Source organism: Nomascus leucogenys, chromosome 23 (assembly GCF_006542625.1).
Source record: "Nomascus leucogenys isolate Asia chromosome 23, Asia_NLE_v1, whole genome shotgun sequence".
Lineage (NCBI taxonomy): Eukaryota > Metazoa > Chordata > Mammalia > Primates > Hylobatidae > Nomascus > Nomascus leucogenys.
This window is the reverse complement of record NC_044403.1, coordinates 24,136,615-24,150,381: the sequence shown is the minus strand read 5'-3', so window position 1 is coordinate 24,150,381 and position 13,767 is coordinate 24,136,615. Positions and strand designations below refer to the sequence as shown.

General features: G+C 36.3%; 1 protein-coding gene across 4 annotated transcripts in view; it reads right to left on the bottom strand.

The window, feature by feature from the left end:
• Positions 1–12,791, bottom strand: part of LOC100595735 (alpha-2-macroglobulin) — a 48,861-nt gene extending 36,070 nt beyond the window's left edge. The window contains exons 1-11 of one of the 4 annotated variants that reach the window (XM_003265451.4): positions 12,332–12,791; positions 9,783–9,966; positions 8,803–8,962; positions 8,588–8,640; positions 6,731–6,751; positions 6,285–6,453; positions 5,739–5,823; positions 3,939–4,059; positions 2,904–3,018; positions 2,649–2,758; positions 649–810 (exon numbers count right to left, since the gene is read on the bottom strand). In XM_003265451.4, the coding sequence (XP_003265499.2) occupies positions 649–810; positions 2,649–2,758; positions 2,904–3,018; positions 3,939–4,059; positions 5,739–5,823; positions 6,285–6,453; positions 6,731–6,751; positions 8,588–8,640; positions 8,803–8,962; positions 9,783–9,966; positions 12,332–12,417 (1,266 nt within the window). In that variant the 5' untranslated portion in view covers positions 12,418–12,791. The remainder of the gene's footprint in view (positions 1–648; positions 811–2,648; positions 2,759–2,903; positions 3,019–3,938; positions 4,060–5,738; positions 5,824–6,284; positions 6,454–6,730; positions 6,752–8,587; positions 8,641–8,802; positions 8,963–9,782; positions 9,967–12,331) is intronic. The other 3 variants (XM_030804754.1, XM_012502382.2, XM_030804755.1) reach the window with 3 other exon arrangements.
• Between the last annotated feature and the right edge of the window lie 976 nt (positions 12,792–13,767).

Genomic DNA, 13,767 nt, shown 5'->3' with positions numbered 1-13,767 from the left:
ACCACCATCCTGTTTTCTGTTTCTATGACTTTGACTACTTTAGAAACCCCATGTACGTGAATCATATAGTATTGGTCTTTTTGTGACTAGCTTATTTCACTTACCATAATGTCCTCAAAGATCATTCACGCTGTAGCATGTGACAGGATTTCCTTCCCTTCTCAGGCTGCATAATATTCTGCTGTATTTATATACCACATTTTGTTTACTTGTTCATCCCTTGATGGACATTTGGGTGGCCTCAATCTCTCAGCTATTGTGAATAGTGCAGCTATGAACATGGGTGTGCAAATATCTCTTTGAGACCCTGCTTTCAATTCTTTGAATATATGTCTAGAAGTAGGATTACTGGATCATTTGGTAATTCTATTTTTTAATTTTTTCAGGAACTACTATACTGTTTTTCATAGTGGCTGCGCCATTTTACGTTCCCGGCAACACTGCTGAAGTCTAACCCGCACTTTTAATCACAACAATATACTGCCTTCTTTTCATAAACTTTAAAAAAGTTAACCTTAAATCGGTTTCTAATTGCTAGTTTTTTTTCTCTCCATAGAACTAGACACAGTTTGGAAATTTTATCCCCTTCGGTTGCAACCTTATTTTCAAGGCTACTTCATGTCATTGGTAACTTCTTTCCAAACTTACCCTAACAGTAAGAGAGGTACCCATAATGCTGGTGGTGTTGATAGAGAACTCTACAAGGCCATGCTCATCCGTGGTAGCATTGGAGTAATAGTTTGCTTCATTTCCCCTGATGAATATGACTTTATTCGGTATAGGGACGCCTTTCCCATCTACTAGGCGCACCTGAAGATTAAAAGCTGTGGATTAGTTATATTGGTAATAACCAATAGGCACCAAACATATTCATTTTATCACAGTTTTTAGTGCCTCCTCTATGTCGAACATGGTTCCGGGCACTGAGGACACAGCAGTGAAAAAAAACAAAGTTTCTTCCATCACAGAGCTTACTGTCTAGTGAAAGAGATAGATGCTAAATAAATATATATATAACATACACTAATTTAGTAGTAATCAATCCTAAGAAGAAAAACAGAGCAGTGTGAAGGGATCTCTATCCAGAGAGTGATAGGGATAATAACAAGAGTGACCTGAAAAATGTATTCTAGATATTTTGGAAGTGCTGTGTATTATTACATATAACTCTTAGAGAGTCACAGAGCACTAGAGTAATACGATAATGAAATATTTTAATCTATTAACTAAATTTATTTGTGCCCCAGACACCTATTTTGAAGTGGACCATTAACTTCCTATAGATTAGTGTCTGAAGTCTCGTAAGTGCACAAGTAAACAATCGCCAATGCATTGTCCTGCGTGTTTCTCCAGCTGTCTTAGACATGGTCTCCGCTTCTCAACCTAGATCTTCGGCCTTTTGGAAGGTAGGCAGATTTTATGACACACTTCCCATGTGAAAAATGTAAAATTGAAAAGAGGCACACAGTATTAAATAAGTTGCCAAAGCTAATTTACTGCTAATATTGTATCGGCAGTTGAGTAGTCCAGTTCAGATTGTAAAGGTGGCGATTCTTTTTCAGTATAAGCTACATTTGGTAGCAGGAAGAACAATAGGCTGACCCCCATCAGTACTCATAATTGATTTACAAAATCTAAGTTTGCCAATGAAATGTTGGCTGCATGTACAAAGACAAGAACATGCACATAATTCTGATTTTCTTCTAGCTAGAGAGTCTTATGGCAAATAGGATAGTTATTTAACAGCAATAAAATGTACTTAAAAAGTACACTATCTTTCTGAGAAATTTACAAATGAGCTGCACTTTCATTTTAGGAAGTTGAATACATTTTGGTGTCATGACATAACCAAGCCTTCTAGAATGTACTCCACTTTATTGAGTCTATGCCTCTTTCACACCCTTCATAGCTGAAATCCTATAACATTTACATTAAGAAAATGATACACAGTAAATATACATTGAGGCACATGTAACTGTCATCTCAGACTTCTAGAGTCATAAAGATCCATTTGCACATCTGCTGACAACAGAAAAATTGTAAGAGAAGATTTTTTTGGTAGATAATATGAAAATTCATAATTCAAAAATCTGAGAACCTTAAATAGCAGTGTTTTACCCCACGTTCACTGTTTTAGAAATATACTTGTTATAGAAAAATAGTGTAAATATACTATCCATGAAATAAACATTATTGTAGAATCTTTAATATCTCAAAATAAAAATTAAAACCACCTACCCACCTGTTTCCATACAAAGTTAGTGTTAGCATCATAATGAAACTGGTCAGCATGAATTTTGAGATTCTTGTGAGAAAACGTCATAAAAACCTGAGACTGCCTGGTGAACCATGAGAAGGAGATCGAGTGACTTGTATAATGCCATTTCAAAAGAAGGGGGAAAAACTACTAATTTTAATAAGGCTTTAGGATAATTACATACATTTCATATACAAATTTACAGAAGAATAAATCTATTTTTATGTAGTTTTATACATTTTGTTATACTAATCAAGCCTTGGTGATATTTTATACCTTTGGTTATATTAAATGATAACATTAACCAGGCATGGTTTTAGCAGAAACCATAACTATCGTGCTAATTAGGTAACAGTACATGGGTTGATAAGTGAACTGGAAAATACTCCACCTGCCCAAAGAAGGGAATCCCCTGTCTAAAGTGTGAGTCCACTTTCACAAATGAGAGTTTGGTTATGGTTCTTGTGATTTCACTGGACTCCCTTCCAGTCAATTCCACCACTGAAAAAGAAGAAAAAAATCTGTTCTTTTTGGGAAGAATGATGTCTCTAAAATTCTATCACCTCTCTCCAACTTAAAATTCATAATTTGGCCAAGAAAATCAATGCCTATTGTTTTTTCTCTTATACCCATGTAGTACACAAACCTGTTCCTTCTTCTTGGATCTGGGCCTCAGTGTGAAGTTTCATTTCATACTCCTTCCTCTTCAGCTGGAAGACCTTGGTTTTTACTTGCTGATAGAAGCAGCCATGGCTGTTTAGCTAAGAAGGGAGAAAATAAATTACAAAAATACAATGCATACTATACTAAATAGATCAGTGGTCAGTTAACCTGGTGTGATTTTTGTGGGGGGACAACATCATGTAGGCATTTTCTATGACGAGGACATGATAAATATTCTCTAGCAACTAAATATTAAATTTCACAACAATATCTCATGTATAATTGACAGATGTATTCCTTGGTGTCTGAAATTCCCTAGATAGAATGCGATAGAAATGTCTTAAAATTTGAGGAGTAATCTTTTTTTGTACAAAGGATGCGTAATATTTATACATACTTATGGGGTACATGAGATATTTTGTTACATGCATAGAATGTGTAATGATCACATTGCGGGATTTAGGGTGCCAACCAACTCAAGTATTTATCATTTCTATGTGTTGGAAATAGTTCAAGTCCTGTCCACTCGCTATTTTGAAATACACAGTACATCTGCTCTTGACCATTAGAACTCCTCATCAAAGTCTGGTTCCTCCTCCATAACATTCAGCTGTGGCTGGGAAGCAGCCTCCTATATGTGGACTGTGTTTGTCAACTCTCTGGCATCTTGGTGGGGACCATGTGACAGGTTCTTGTTCACAGAGAGAGCAGAACTGATGCCCTGGCCAGCTAAGGCAGTTAAGAGCTGTGTGGTTTTTCCCTTCCTTTGTAGAAGTGAATGCCCATGGAGGCTTTGGATGGCTCAGCATCTATCATTCTGAAACACTCACAATGGGCATTTACGAGAAATAAATGATGCCCATTGCGCTAAGTTCATGATTTTTTTGAAAAATTACAATAGCCAACATGGAATTCTCTTCTAGATTGTTCTCTTCCTGCGTCAGAAAAATGCTGCAACTCACTGCTTGTCAACAACGCCTTTATCGTTATTCTCTAGAAAAAACAGTGTTCAACCTACCTGTCCACTGAATTTCTCACAGAAAGCCTGTGAATCTTCACCATGACAGTCGGAAGCGTCACTATACTTCCTGCAAACGCTCACAGTCACATGTCCTGGGACAGGCTTCCCATATGTGTACCTGTCATGAGAACATTCCCAGAGGAATCAGAGCAGACACTGAACCTCCCCATTTTCTAGCTATTTATATCTCCCCTTTAGCTACAGTATATTCCCTGTCTGTACTTCCCTCTGCTCTCTGCTGGGCTCACACAATATTGAAGACAAGAGTCACTAATGGCTCTTATAGAAATCTCCATTGCAACATGCTGAAATTTACTATATTCTTCTTTTATCATTTCTTTTTTTTCCTTGATTTTTTTAAGTTTTATCTTAAAAAAGTATTTCTTATTATAAAACTTAAACCTGTGCTTAAAAGAGAAAATAATACCAGCAAAACAAAACAAACAAAAGAAAACAGAACCAAAAAAAACAAACACCCTCAAGTCTACCTAGGAATACAAACTATTAGTATGATAGTGTCTCTTCTTCCATCATCCTCTCCCCATGTGCAGCCATCTCCATATCGAGTTTTATTTGTTTACTTTTTTTTTTTTGAGACGGAGTCTCGCTCTGTCGCCCAGGCTGGAGTGCAGTGGTGCGATCTCGGCTCACTGCAACCTCCACCTCCTGAGTTCACGCCATTCTCCTGCCTCAGCCTCCTGAGTAGCTGGGACTACAGGTGCCCGCCACCACGCTTGGCTAATTTTTTTGTATTTTTTAGTAGAGACGGGGTTTCACCGTATTAGCCAGGATGGTCATGATCTCCTGAACTTGTGATCCGCCCGCCTCAGCCTCCCAAAGTACTGGGATTACAGGCATGAGCCACCGCGCTGGGCCTGTTTACTTTTTTACAAAAGTGGGATTGTGTCATAAATATGTCATAGACAATTGCTGGGTTTCCAAGTGCATTTGTCTCCTTTCCTATTTGAGAATGTCCTCTGTATGTCTATTTGCAAGATCACACCAGTTATGAGGAACCAGGAACTTGGCCATCACTGTGAGACAGAGCTGGAGCAGGGGCCTAGCTGAACAGTAGGTGTATTACATGTGTGATCTTTGGGCAGGACTGATTCCTTCACTATACCTGCTCTTTCTGCTACTGCTACTGTGTACCACCACGGATAGGAACATAAGATCCAGGAAACAAGAGTTTTCAAGGTTGGAACAGACTGTCTTGAGAGATCACGTTCAGTCTCTTCAGTAAAAATGTCAGTGCAGAGAGGTATGTAGACCAGCCTTAGGTAGACTAGTGAGTTCGATGAGATTTCAGTTGTATGCCTATCTCTACAAATTCTGAATCTAAGTGATTTTTCCAGTAAGCATGCAAGGTCAGGTAAATGATCTGTTGATGATTGAATTTCCCCTATAGCCATGTGTTAATTATCTCCCTAATATACGTTTGGTTATTTTTGGTTAAGGCAGAGCCAATACCCTTCAACACTATCCACCCTTCCCATTGTGTGTGTGTGTGTGTTTGTGTGTGTGCAGTTTTGTCACTTTCGGAATCAATCCTATTGGCATAACCTTTCTAGAAACAGTTTCTTACCTCATGATAGACTAATGCCGATTAAGAACGTGAAAGAAAATAAAAAGGAAAAATAGAAAAGCAACGGGAGGACAACATTCTACAGATGAGGATGCTGTCAAAGCACTTAAAATTTTTGTGTTGGCACTGCTCCTAGAGAGAGTTAAAATATCCCAGATAGTGAGTCCCTTTTAAATAATCCCCCACAAAAGATTTTTAAAAAATGAACTCACAGGCCACACACTGATACATTCATCTCTTCTTCCAAGATGGTGATAATCTTTGGCACTGTTACTTGTACTTCAAACTTGGGAAGAACTGTTGATTGGTGATAAAGAAGGTTGGTGATTGGTTTTCAACGTTGGGGGAATTCATATTTTCAGGTTCCCTGTAACAGTTCCCTAATACTATTTTAGGGCTCTGAAAAGGTAGCTCTGCTCTCTGATATATTCTTATCTATCCTCCTCTCACATGAAGATTTCAGTTGAGAGACTATGAGAGATCGCTGTATGCTTAATTAATTATGGAAAACTCTATTAAAACAAGAATGTTTTAATTTTGGGGGTTGGTATTAAATATTGCTACAGAAAATAACCAAGCTATGTGAAGTCCTATTCGCAAATCACTGATGTCCTCATTGGACTTAGGTGTAATTAGTTCTACTCCAAGCCTAATGTCACCCATGGGAAATGGAAAGACTCCAAATGAGCTTAAATTCCAGGCCCTAAGAGTTTCAATATGAAGAAAAATAATGTTTGATGACTGTTCATGATCCATACCAAATTCCTCCACGGTGAAAGGGTGCTCTGTCCTTCTACCTGATTTCTTCTGTACCACCACCTTGTAGGAGCCCTGGAAGGGCTCTGATGAGAGGGGAAAAGAAAATTGCTTGAGGCCACCCTCTAACTGGAAACTCTGCCATTGTGCGATGCGATTTCCTTTGGGATCCTGTGAGTAAATTAATTATAACTTACAAAAGCACCTGCAGCATTGGAGCTAATAAAAGATATCTATGGAAACCCTAAGTTATCTACAAAAAGGACAAATGGGGTAGTAGTAAAGGGTGAGGAGAGGAGATGAGTTATAGCCATCTAGCTCTATGGGATTTGGAAGCCTTCTCCTTTAATGACAAGTTTCTGAGATATTGTAAAAACCTCTCAGATAAGAACATTTTCCCTATATGTATTGCTTTCCTTCTAATATGGAATATTTCATGTTGCTTTACCTGAATATATACCAGTGGAATCTGAAAGACAAAAGAAAAAAGAAGAAGTTTATAATTATTTTCAAATATTCTTAAATCTCATTTATAAGCAAAGCAGCTAGTATTTGCTAGCATAACAGGGTGAGTATAGTAAAAAATAATTCAATTGTACATTTAAAAATAACTAAAAGTGTAATTGGATTTGTTCGTAACACAAAGAATAAATGTTTGAGGGGATGGGTACTCCATTTATTGATACGGGCATGCAATACATGATAATAATCATTATCCATGACTGGATAATGATATGGATAATGATAATAATTATCATCCATAATCATTATCATGCACTGCATGCCTGTATCAAAATATCTCATGTAACCCATGAATATATACACCTACTATATTTCCACAAAAATTAAAAAAAAATAAAAAATTTTAAAAATCTAAATTAGTTTTATATAGAATAATTCCCTCTATAGTGAAATACAGAAATAGTCCAGATTAAATTTTATAGAACTTTTCATTAATCTATTTTAAGCAATTAATAAATAATGTTAAGAACTTACTAGGCCTTCAGCAACAAATACACATGTAAAGTGCCATTTACTAAAAATGGATTTATTAACATGTCTTAAGTGCTTATAGCATCCTAGTGAAGATCAATCCTTTGCTATGCAATTTTACAGGTTGAGAAATAAACACTTATGTAACTATAAGTAAATATGTTCAGATGTAATCATTAAGATGGGTCATAGAATTCTTATGTAGTTCTAAGAATGAGGAGGAATGGACGTATTTCATTAATAAATATTAGTTTAATAAATATTACTTTTAAAAATGAATAAACATTGACAAAGGAGCTAGTATCAATGTTTATTCATTTTTTAAAACTAATCTTTATTAAGTACCTTCTCATGTGCTGTGTATCATTCTAGGTATTGAGAATATAACCATGCACAAAAGAACAATTTGTCTGCTTTAATGGAGCTTATGTTATAATAGGAATAGGCAGATTTTTAAAAACCAATACGTATAGGATGGTGGTAAGTGCCAACAGAAAAACAAAGCCGAGTTAAGCTGACAGAGTGATGGGTGTGGTGCCTCATTTTAGACAGAGGAGTGAAAGTAGAAGCTGGGAGACCACTTTGAAGGTTATTGTAATGATCTTATTTAGAGATGACATTGGCTAGGACTAGCTTGCAGCAGTAGTTCAGATGATAAGAAATAGTCTGAATATATTTTAAGCCAACATGATTTTCCAGTGAAGTGGATGTGGGTATGAGAGAAAGAGAAACAAGAACTAGGCCATAATCTTTTGTCTTTGGAGCTAGAAGAGAAGAGTTGCCTCTTTTTGAGATAAGAAAATGTGAAGAAGTTGATTTGGGAGAGAAAAATGAACACTTTGGGTTGATGTCTGCATTACAATAGAAAGAATTGTTTCTTATCACAGATACCAAGGGTTAGTCTTGAGGAACAAATTAATTACCCTGACTTTCCTTTATAGTGAAGATTTTGGTAGGTGTGTAGAGAAAAAATCTAAATCTTTAAAATGTTTTTTGAGCTTAGGTTCTTTGAGGGTTTATCTGTGTCTGCTATTGAATGTATCTTTCTAATTGTCCTAATTAAGAACTATCCGAAAAGTAAATGTAATCGTGTGACAACTGACTGAGTACTAGCACCAAGACAGAAAGAATTACCTACTTTCTTTACCTGGAATGATGTTTTAGATTAGGATCTTGTGCTGTTGTAATGCCAGAAGTTACTGTTAACGATACCAGATTCTTCCTCTCCCTGGTCTTCCCCCAACACTTTAAAAAACAGGTTCCCAGCCTGTTTATACAGACAATCATTTTATGTAGATAACAGAAAACTCACCAACTCATTCAGGGGGTGAAAGTTTTCATCCAAGCAGACAACACGAAATTTCACTGAAACAGAAATATTTTTCATGAGCCCCCAAACCCAAAGTAGGCTTGTAGGCTGGTAAGACAAGCTATTAAGGAACCAAGATCATAGGAACTTTGCCTGGGGAACATCCAGGGGAAGATCTTTCCTTTTTGAAGTTGTCCTGTCTGTAGGCTTCTTCATACCTGTCTGCCCTGGTTTGTAGATTGATTTGTCTGTCTGGACAAAGACCAGACTGTCCTCATTCTTAACCAGCACCGTGGTCTGCTTCTTAAATTCTTGGGTTGGTCCTTTCACTTGGACAGTGAGGAACATTACCTCCTCATTGGGTGACGGCTTTGGGACCTGAAATACAGGACAGATCCTGAAACCCCATTCAGCACCTGCAGGTCTCCTCCCCTATTTGCTGTTCCACTCTTTCCTGGAGATCTTGCCCTTCTTACTTCACTTCACTCCCTTGTTCTCAGCAGGGAAAGTTGGCATGGACAGGAATCACTTCTACCGTTTTACAAATGGGGAGACAGGACACAAGGTGGAGGAAAATACATCAGTAAGAGAGGTCATAAGTGAGATTCACATCTTCATACAGCTCAGAAAAAACAGTCTTGATTCAATTATACACTGAGCTTTACCAGGTTGATGTTACATGCTAAAAGGCATGGTTGAAGCATGGTTTAAAGGCTATGGAAAAAAATCCCGTATTTTACTGACACTAGGCTGTAAGCATCTCACAGGTGGACAACTCTGAAGAGATATTACACCTTTGCTCAGGGTAATTTCTACAATTTTTACTCTTAAAAGTAGTGTGGAGTGATGTGTTCCAGTCAGTCCACCACCGGTGGCTCATGTTGAGCCTTGGCCTAGTTTACTTTATTAATATTTTTTCCATCTTAATTTTAAGAAGTCACATTTTCTTTTTTTTTCCTTTCTGGCTAATAGGATTTCTATTTGATTATTAAGTTGATTTTTTGTGTGCCTGTAAATATTTGTCTCCCATGGCTGGAGAGTCATGCATTGCTCCTTAATTTCTATACTTAGTTTGCTACGTTTGGATTCCTTCCTGAAGTGCTTACCAGCCTCACAAAGCCTCATCTTGACAGAATACTAGATCCCTATGACACTGACTAAAAGAACCAAGTATATTAAGTCAAACAGCCACACTCACAGCAAGGGCGACACAGTGGAGTACGTCGTTCTCCGCCTTCAGGTCAGTGAAGAGGCTCTTGTTTCTCCTGACAGACTCCAAGGAAGCACTTACAGTCACCGTCTCGTTCAGGTAGCTCAGAAGGACACAGACCTTCTCAGCGGTCTCAGTGTGGAGCAGGGAGGGGACCAGAACCATATACTGCCTGGGAATGAGACGGTTCAGTTAGAGGAAAGTGAAGGAAGACAGGCATTGCTATCAACAGCACTTTTTTCCATCATCATAATTATCATCATCAGTTCTACACCAAGAGAAGACATACTGATGAGCGTGAAATTTGGCTGTTGAAGGCCATGCATAAGAATTATTTCCCTTTTCCCTCACATGCCATGGCAGTGAACATTTTACTAGAGGTAGGTCTTAAACAGATTAAAACCTGTAGGCATGCTTCACTCTAAGGAACAATTGGTGAACATCTGAATTCAAATAAAAATATGTAGTTACATTTGTTCATGTTGGAAATCTATTTTTACCTTTGAGTTGCTGTAAAAAGTAAGCAAGCTCTCAGTCATGCGGACATTACAAAAACTAATCAAATTATAGAATTTTCCTTAAAATATATATACACACATATATATACACACATATATACATACATACATTCAGCAGCCCTGTGAAAATTGTATGGTAAGTACTCACTTCCACTCCACAGATATGGAATCTGAGCCTCAAAGAAAGTGAGCCATTACTTTACAGTCTCAGTTGTGGTAAGCAGCTAAGAAAGTCTTAAGAGTGTTACCTAACCATGGATGTTTGCATTTTAAATATTTGCCTTTAACCTCATGATTAGACAATGGCTCCATCCAAAAATGGTCCTCTGGTGATTGACTTTAGACTTTGGTAACTCATGTGCAGTACAGAAACCTTCTCAGTACCCTGACATATCATTTAAGATCAACCCTGTAGTTTTTATACATTTTTGCTCACAGAACTCCTAAAATAATTTTTGGACACTGTGCACTCCTTACATATTTTCAAGTAAACATATTTTTATCATGATTTTAAGCAACAGCAAAAGATATTTGATGATATTTTAAATTAATACTTAGATTACTTTTACAATTTTCTCATGGAATAATAAACACTGTAGTATAAGATACCTACTATCAGTATTTAAAAATACATTAAAAAATTCTTTTAATGGTCTGATATTTAGTATCTTTCTCTTCTTTTTTCCTTTTTGAATTTGAATTTCCATGCCAATTACCATACAGAAATTTATCCTAAATTTTTATATTTCAAAAAATTTTGTGAATTATTCTTACTTCTTTATTATCAAGCATCTATACATATATGTATGTATACTTACGTTCACATATATACATATATGTATACATATACATAAATACATATATATGTTTTTTTTTAATTAATTTTTTTACAAAAAAAAAAAAAAAAAAAAAAAAAAAAAAAAAAAAAAAAAAAAAAAAAAAAAAAAAAAAATATGATAAAATAACATAAAATACATATATATATAACATATGAGGGTAGGTAAATTTAACTCCTCTTTTAAATAGAATGTGACCATAAATTTATAAATATTAAACATTTCCTTCTGATTGAGCTGTGTTCAAAAATACTTGTGTATAACTGATCAAAACAAAATAAATAAATTACAAAGTATGATTCATACATGTTAGATATAAAATTAAAATACTTTTGAAGCACATCTTTAATGAGAATGATGAGCTGTTTTTTCCCCCAGTGAATTTATGTATCCATGGATGAATAGTCCTTATTGCAAGAATTAAACAAGGTCTAACATTAATTCTGTTACTATTTTTGTTTTGTGTAGCTATAAGTGCTAAGAAGAATGGTTCACATAAAAGTAAATAAATGGCAAGTAAAACAATTGCATCATTGTTACCACTTCTTGCAACTTCTGCATTACATGCTAAAAATCACCTAGTATTCTATTATCAAGAATCCCTTCTCATCACTCATCAGCTGGTATTTCCTTTAGTTCCTCCTTCAGTTGTGTTGAAACAAAGAATTCATCACCACCTCATCTGCAAAAGGATTTCTCTTCTGACATTAGAGTCCCTTGCTTTTTCAATATCAACACCAGTATTTCAAATTGTTCCTTTATTTGGCACTCTACAGATTTTTATACTCCAGGGCATTGTTCCATGTTTGGTTGTGGGAGAGAATTGTCTTTATTTTTATAAAATAGAAAATGGACCCTTAAGAAAGAGGAAGTAAGAAAAGATAAATAGCATGGTCTCAAGTAGATCAATATGAATGTGAATATCTAAAATTTATTCTTTTAAAAAGCTAAAAATTTCAGACACTCCTCAGGAAGGCTTTGCATATTAGAGGTTTAGAGAGTTAGGGAAGAATGATTAAAAGTAAGCAAGTAATGAGTAAACTAGATTTATAAAATCTGGAAGGAACCTTAGAGATAAGAAGATGACAGTATCATAGGAAAGAAAAAGGAATGATACAAAGAAAAATCTGCAATAAATGAAGGACTCTAGGTTCATGCTTCATGCTCTCTGTGTGGCACTCACGGTTTTCCAGAGACTGAGGCATCTGTGGGCAGGAGGACCAAGAGGAGAAGAACCAGACTTGGATGAAGGAGTTTGTTCTTCCCCATGTTGCAGAAAGAAGGAGCTGGAAGAGACCAGACCGTATCGTACCTTACTCCCTACAATCCATCTGGTCCCAAACACTTCCCAAAGCAACTGGGCTTTATGCTGCTCTGTGTGCAAACAGGAAGTTCCACCCACACAAGATCTCTAAACAAAGTTGAGGTCTCTGAACATTTTCTGGAAAGGTCATTGATGGCCTATTTATAGTCAAGGTTAATTCCTGGCGGGCTAAATAGAATCCCTGGAGGGCTAAAACTACATTCCCATAAGAGCTCACTTTTACCGTAAAGCAGCTAATAAGCTTTTCAACCTCTTCTCTCCCTCACTCCCCCACAACTCCTCACAATGCCTTTTATGGTGCTTCTCACATCTCTTGTATGAATAGCTGGCAAGGAAAACTACAATTTAAGCAACACTGGGCAGGCTCAAAATAGATATTTCACTACCAGTCAGTGTGGCTGCAAGTTCTCCATTAGATATGCCTACCCTAAATGTTTGAAGCCACATCAGAATTCAGTAGTCCTCTTTGAAAATGACATGAATTAAACTAGTAGCTTTTTGACATTAGGGATATTACTGGATTGCAGATGAAGAGCCAGGCCCTGGAAGAATGATCACAGAAAAGAGTTTCCTGTTTTAAGAAAGTGAAACAAAGAAAGGTGAAGTAACAGGACTTCAAAAACAAATTTTGACCTATTGTGCCTAACAAACCACCCAATTGCCTTTACCATCAACTACACAAACTTCCTTACTGCCTTCCAAATATGATATTCCTCTGCAAGCTTTAAGTCATATAAATGATTTCATTCATCCATCCATCCATCCATGCATTTATTCATCCATCTATTCATGTAGCTATTCGGTTGCTTTGTAAGTATTTTTTGATCCTATTAGGGCTAGACATCATGCAAGATTCTAGAGATAGTGGTCAAATAAGTATGAAAACAGGCACTTAAAGGTTTTACATTCTTGCGGGGGCAAAAAGAGACAGAAAAACAACTACTGTATAAAATACAACAACTGCTGTATAAAATACCGTATAAAATACAATATAAAACTACTGTATAAAATACAGTATAAAATATAACAACTACTGTATAAAATACAATATAAAACTATTGTATAAAATACTGTAGCCAAACATATTATTGGAGAAGTTCAGGATGCTCTGCGAGCACAGAAAAAGGGCACATAACCCAGACTTGGAACCTTTTAAAAAAATTTCGAGGGAAAGCAAAATGTAAATTAAGCTCTGAAGTATGAGTAGTGGTTGTCTAGAAGAACAAAGAGATGAAAAGAGCTTTCTAAGCATAAAGAATGACAGATGCAAAGGTCTGGGAGGGAGAAGAATCACA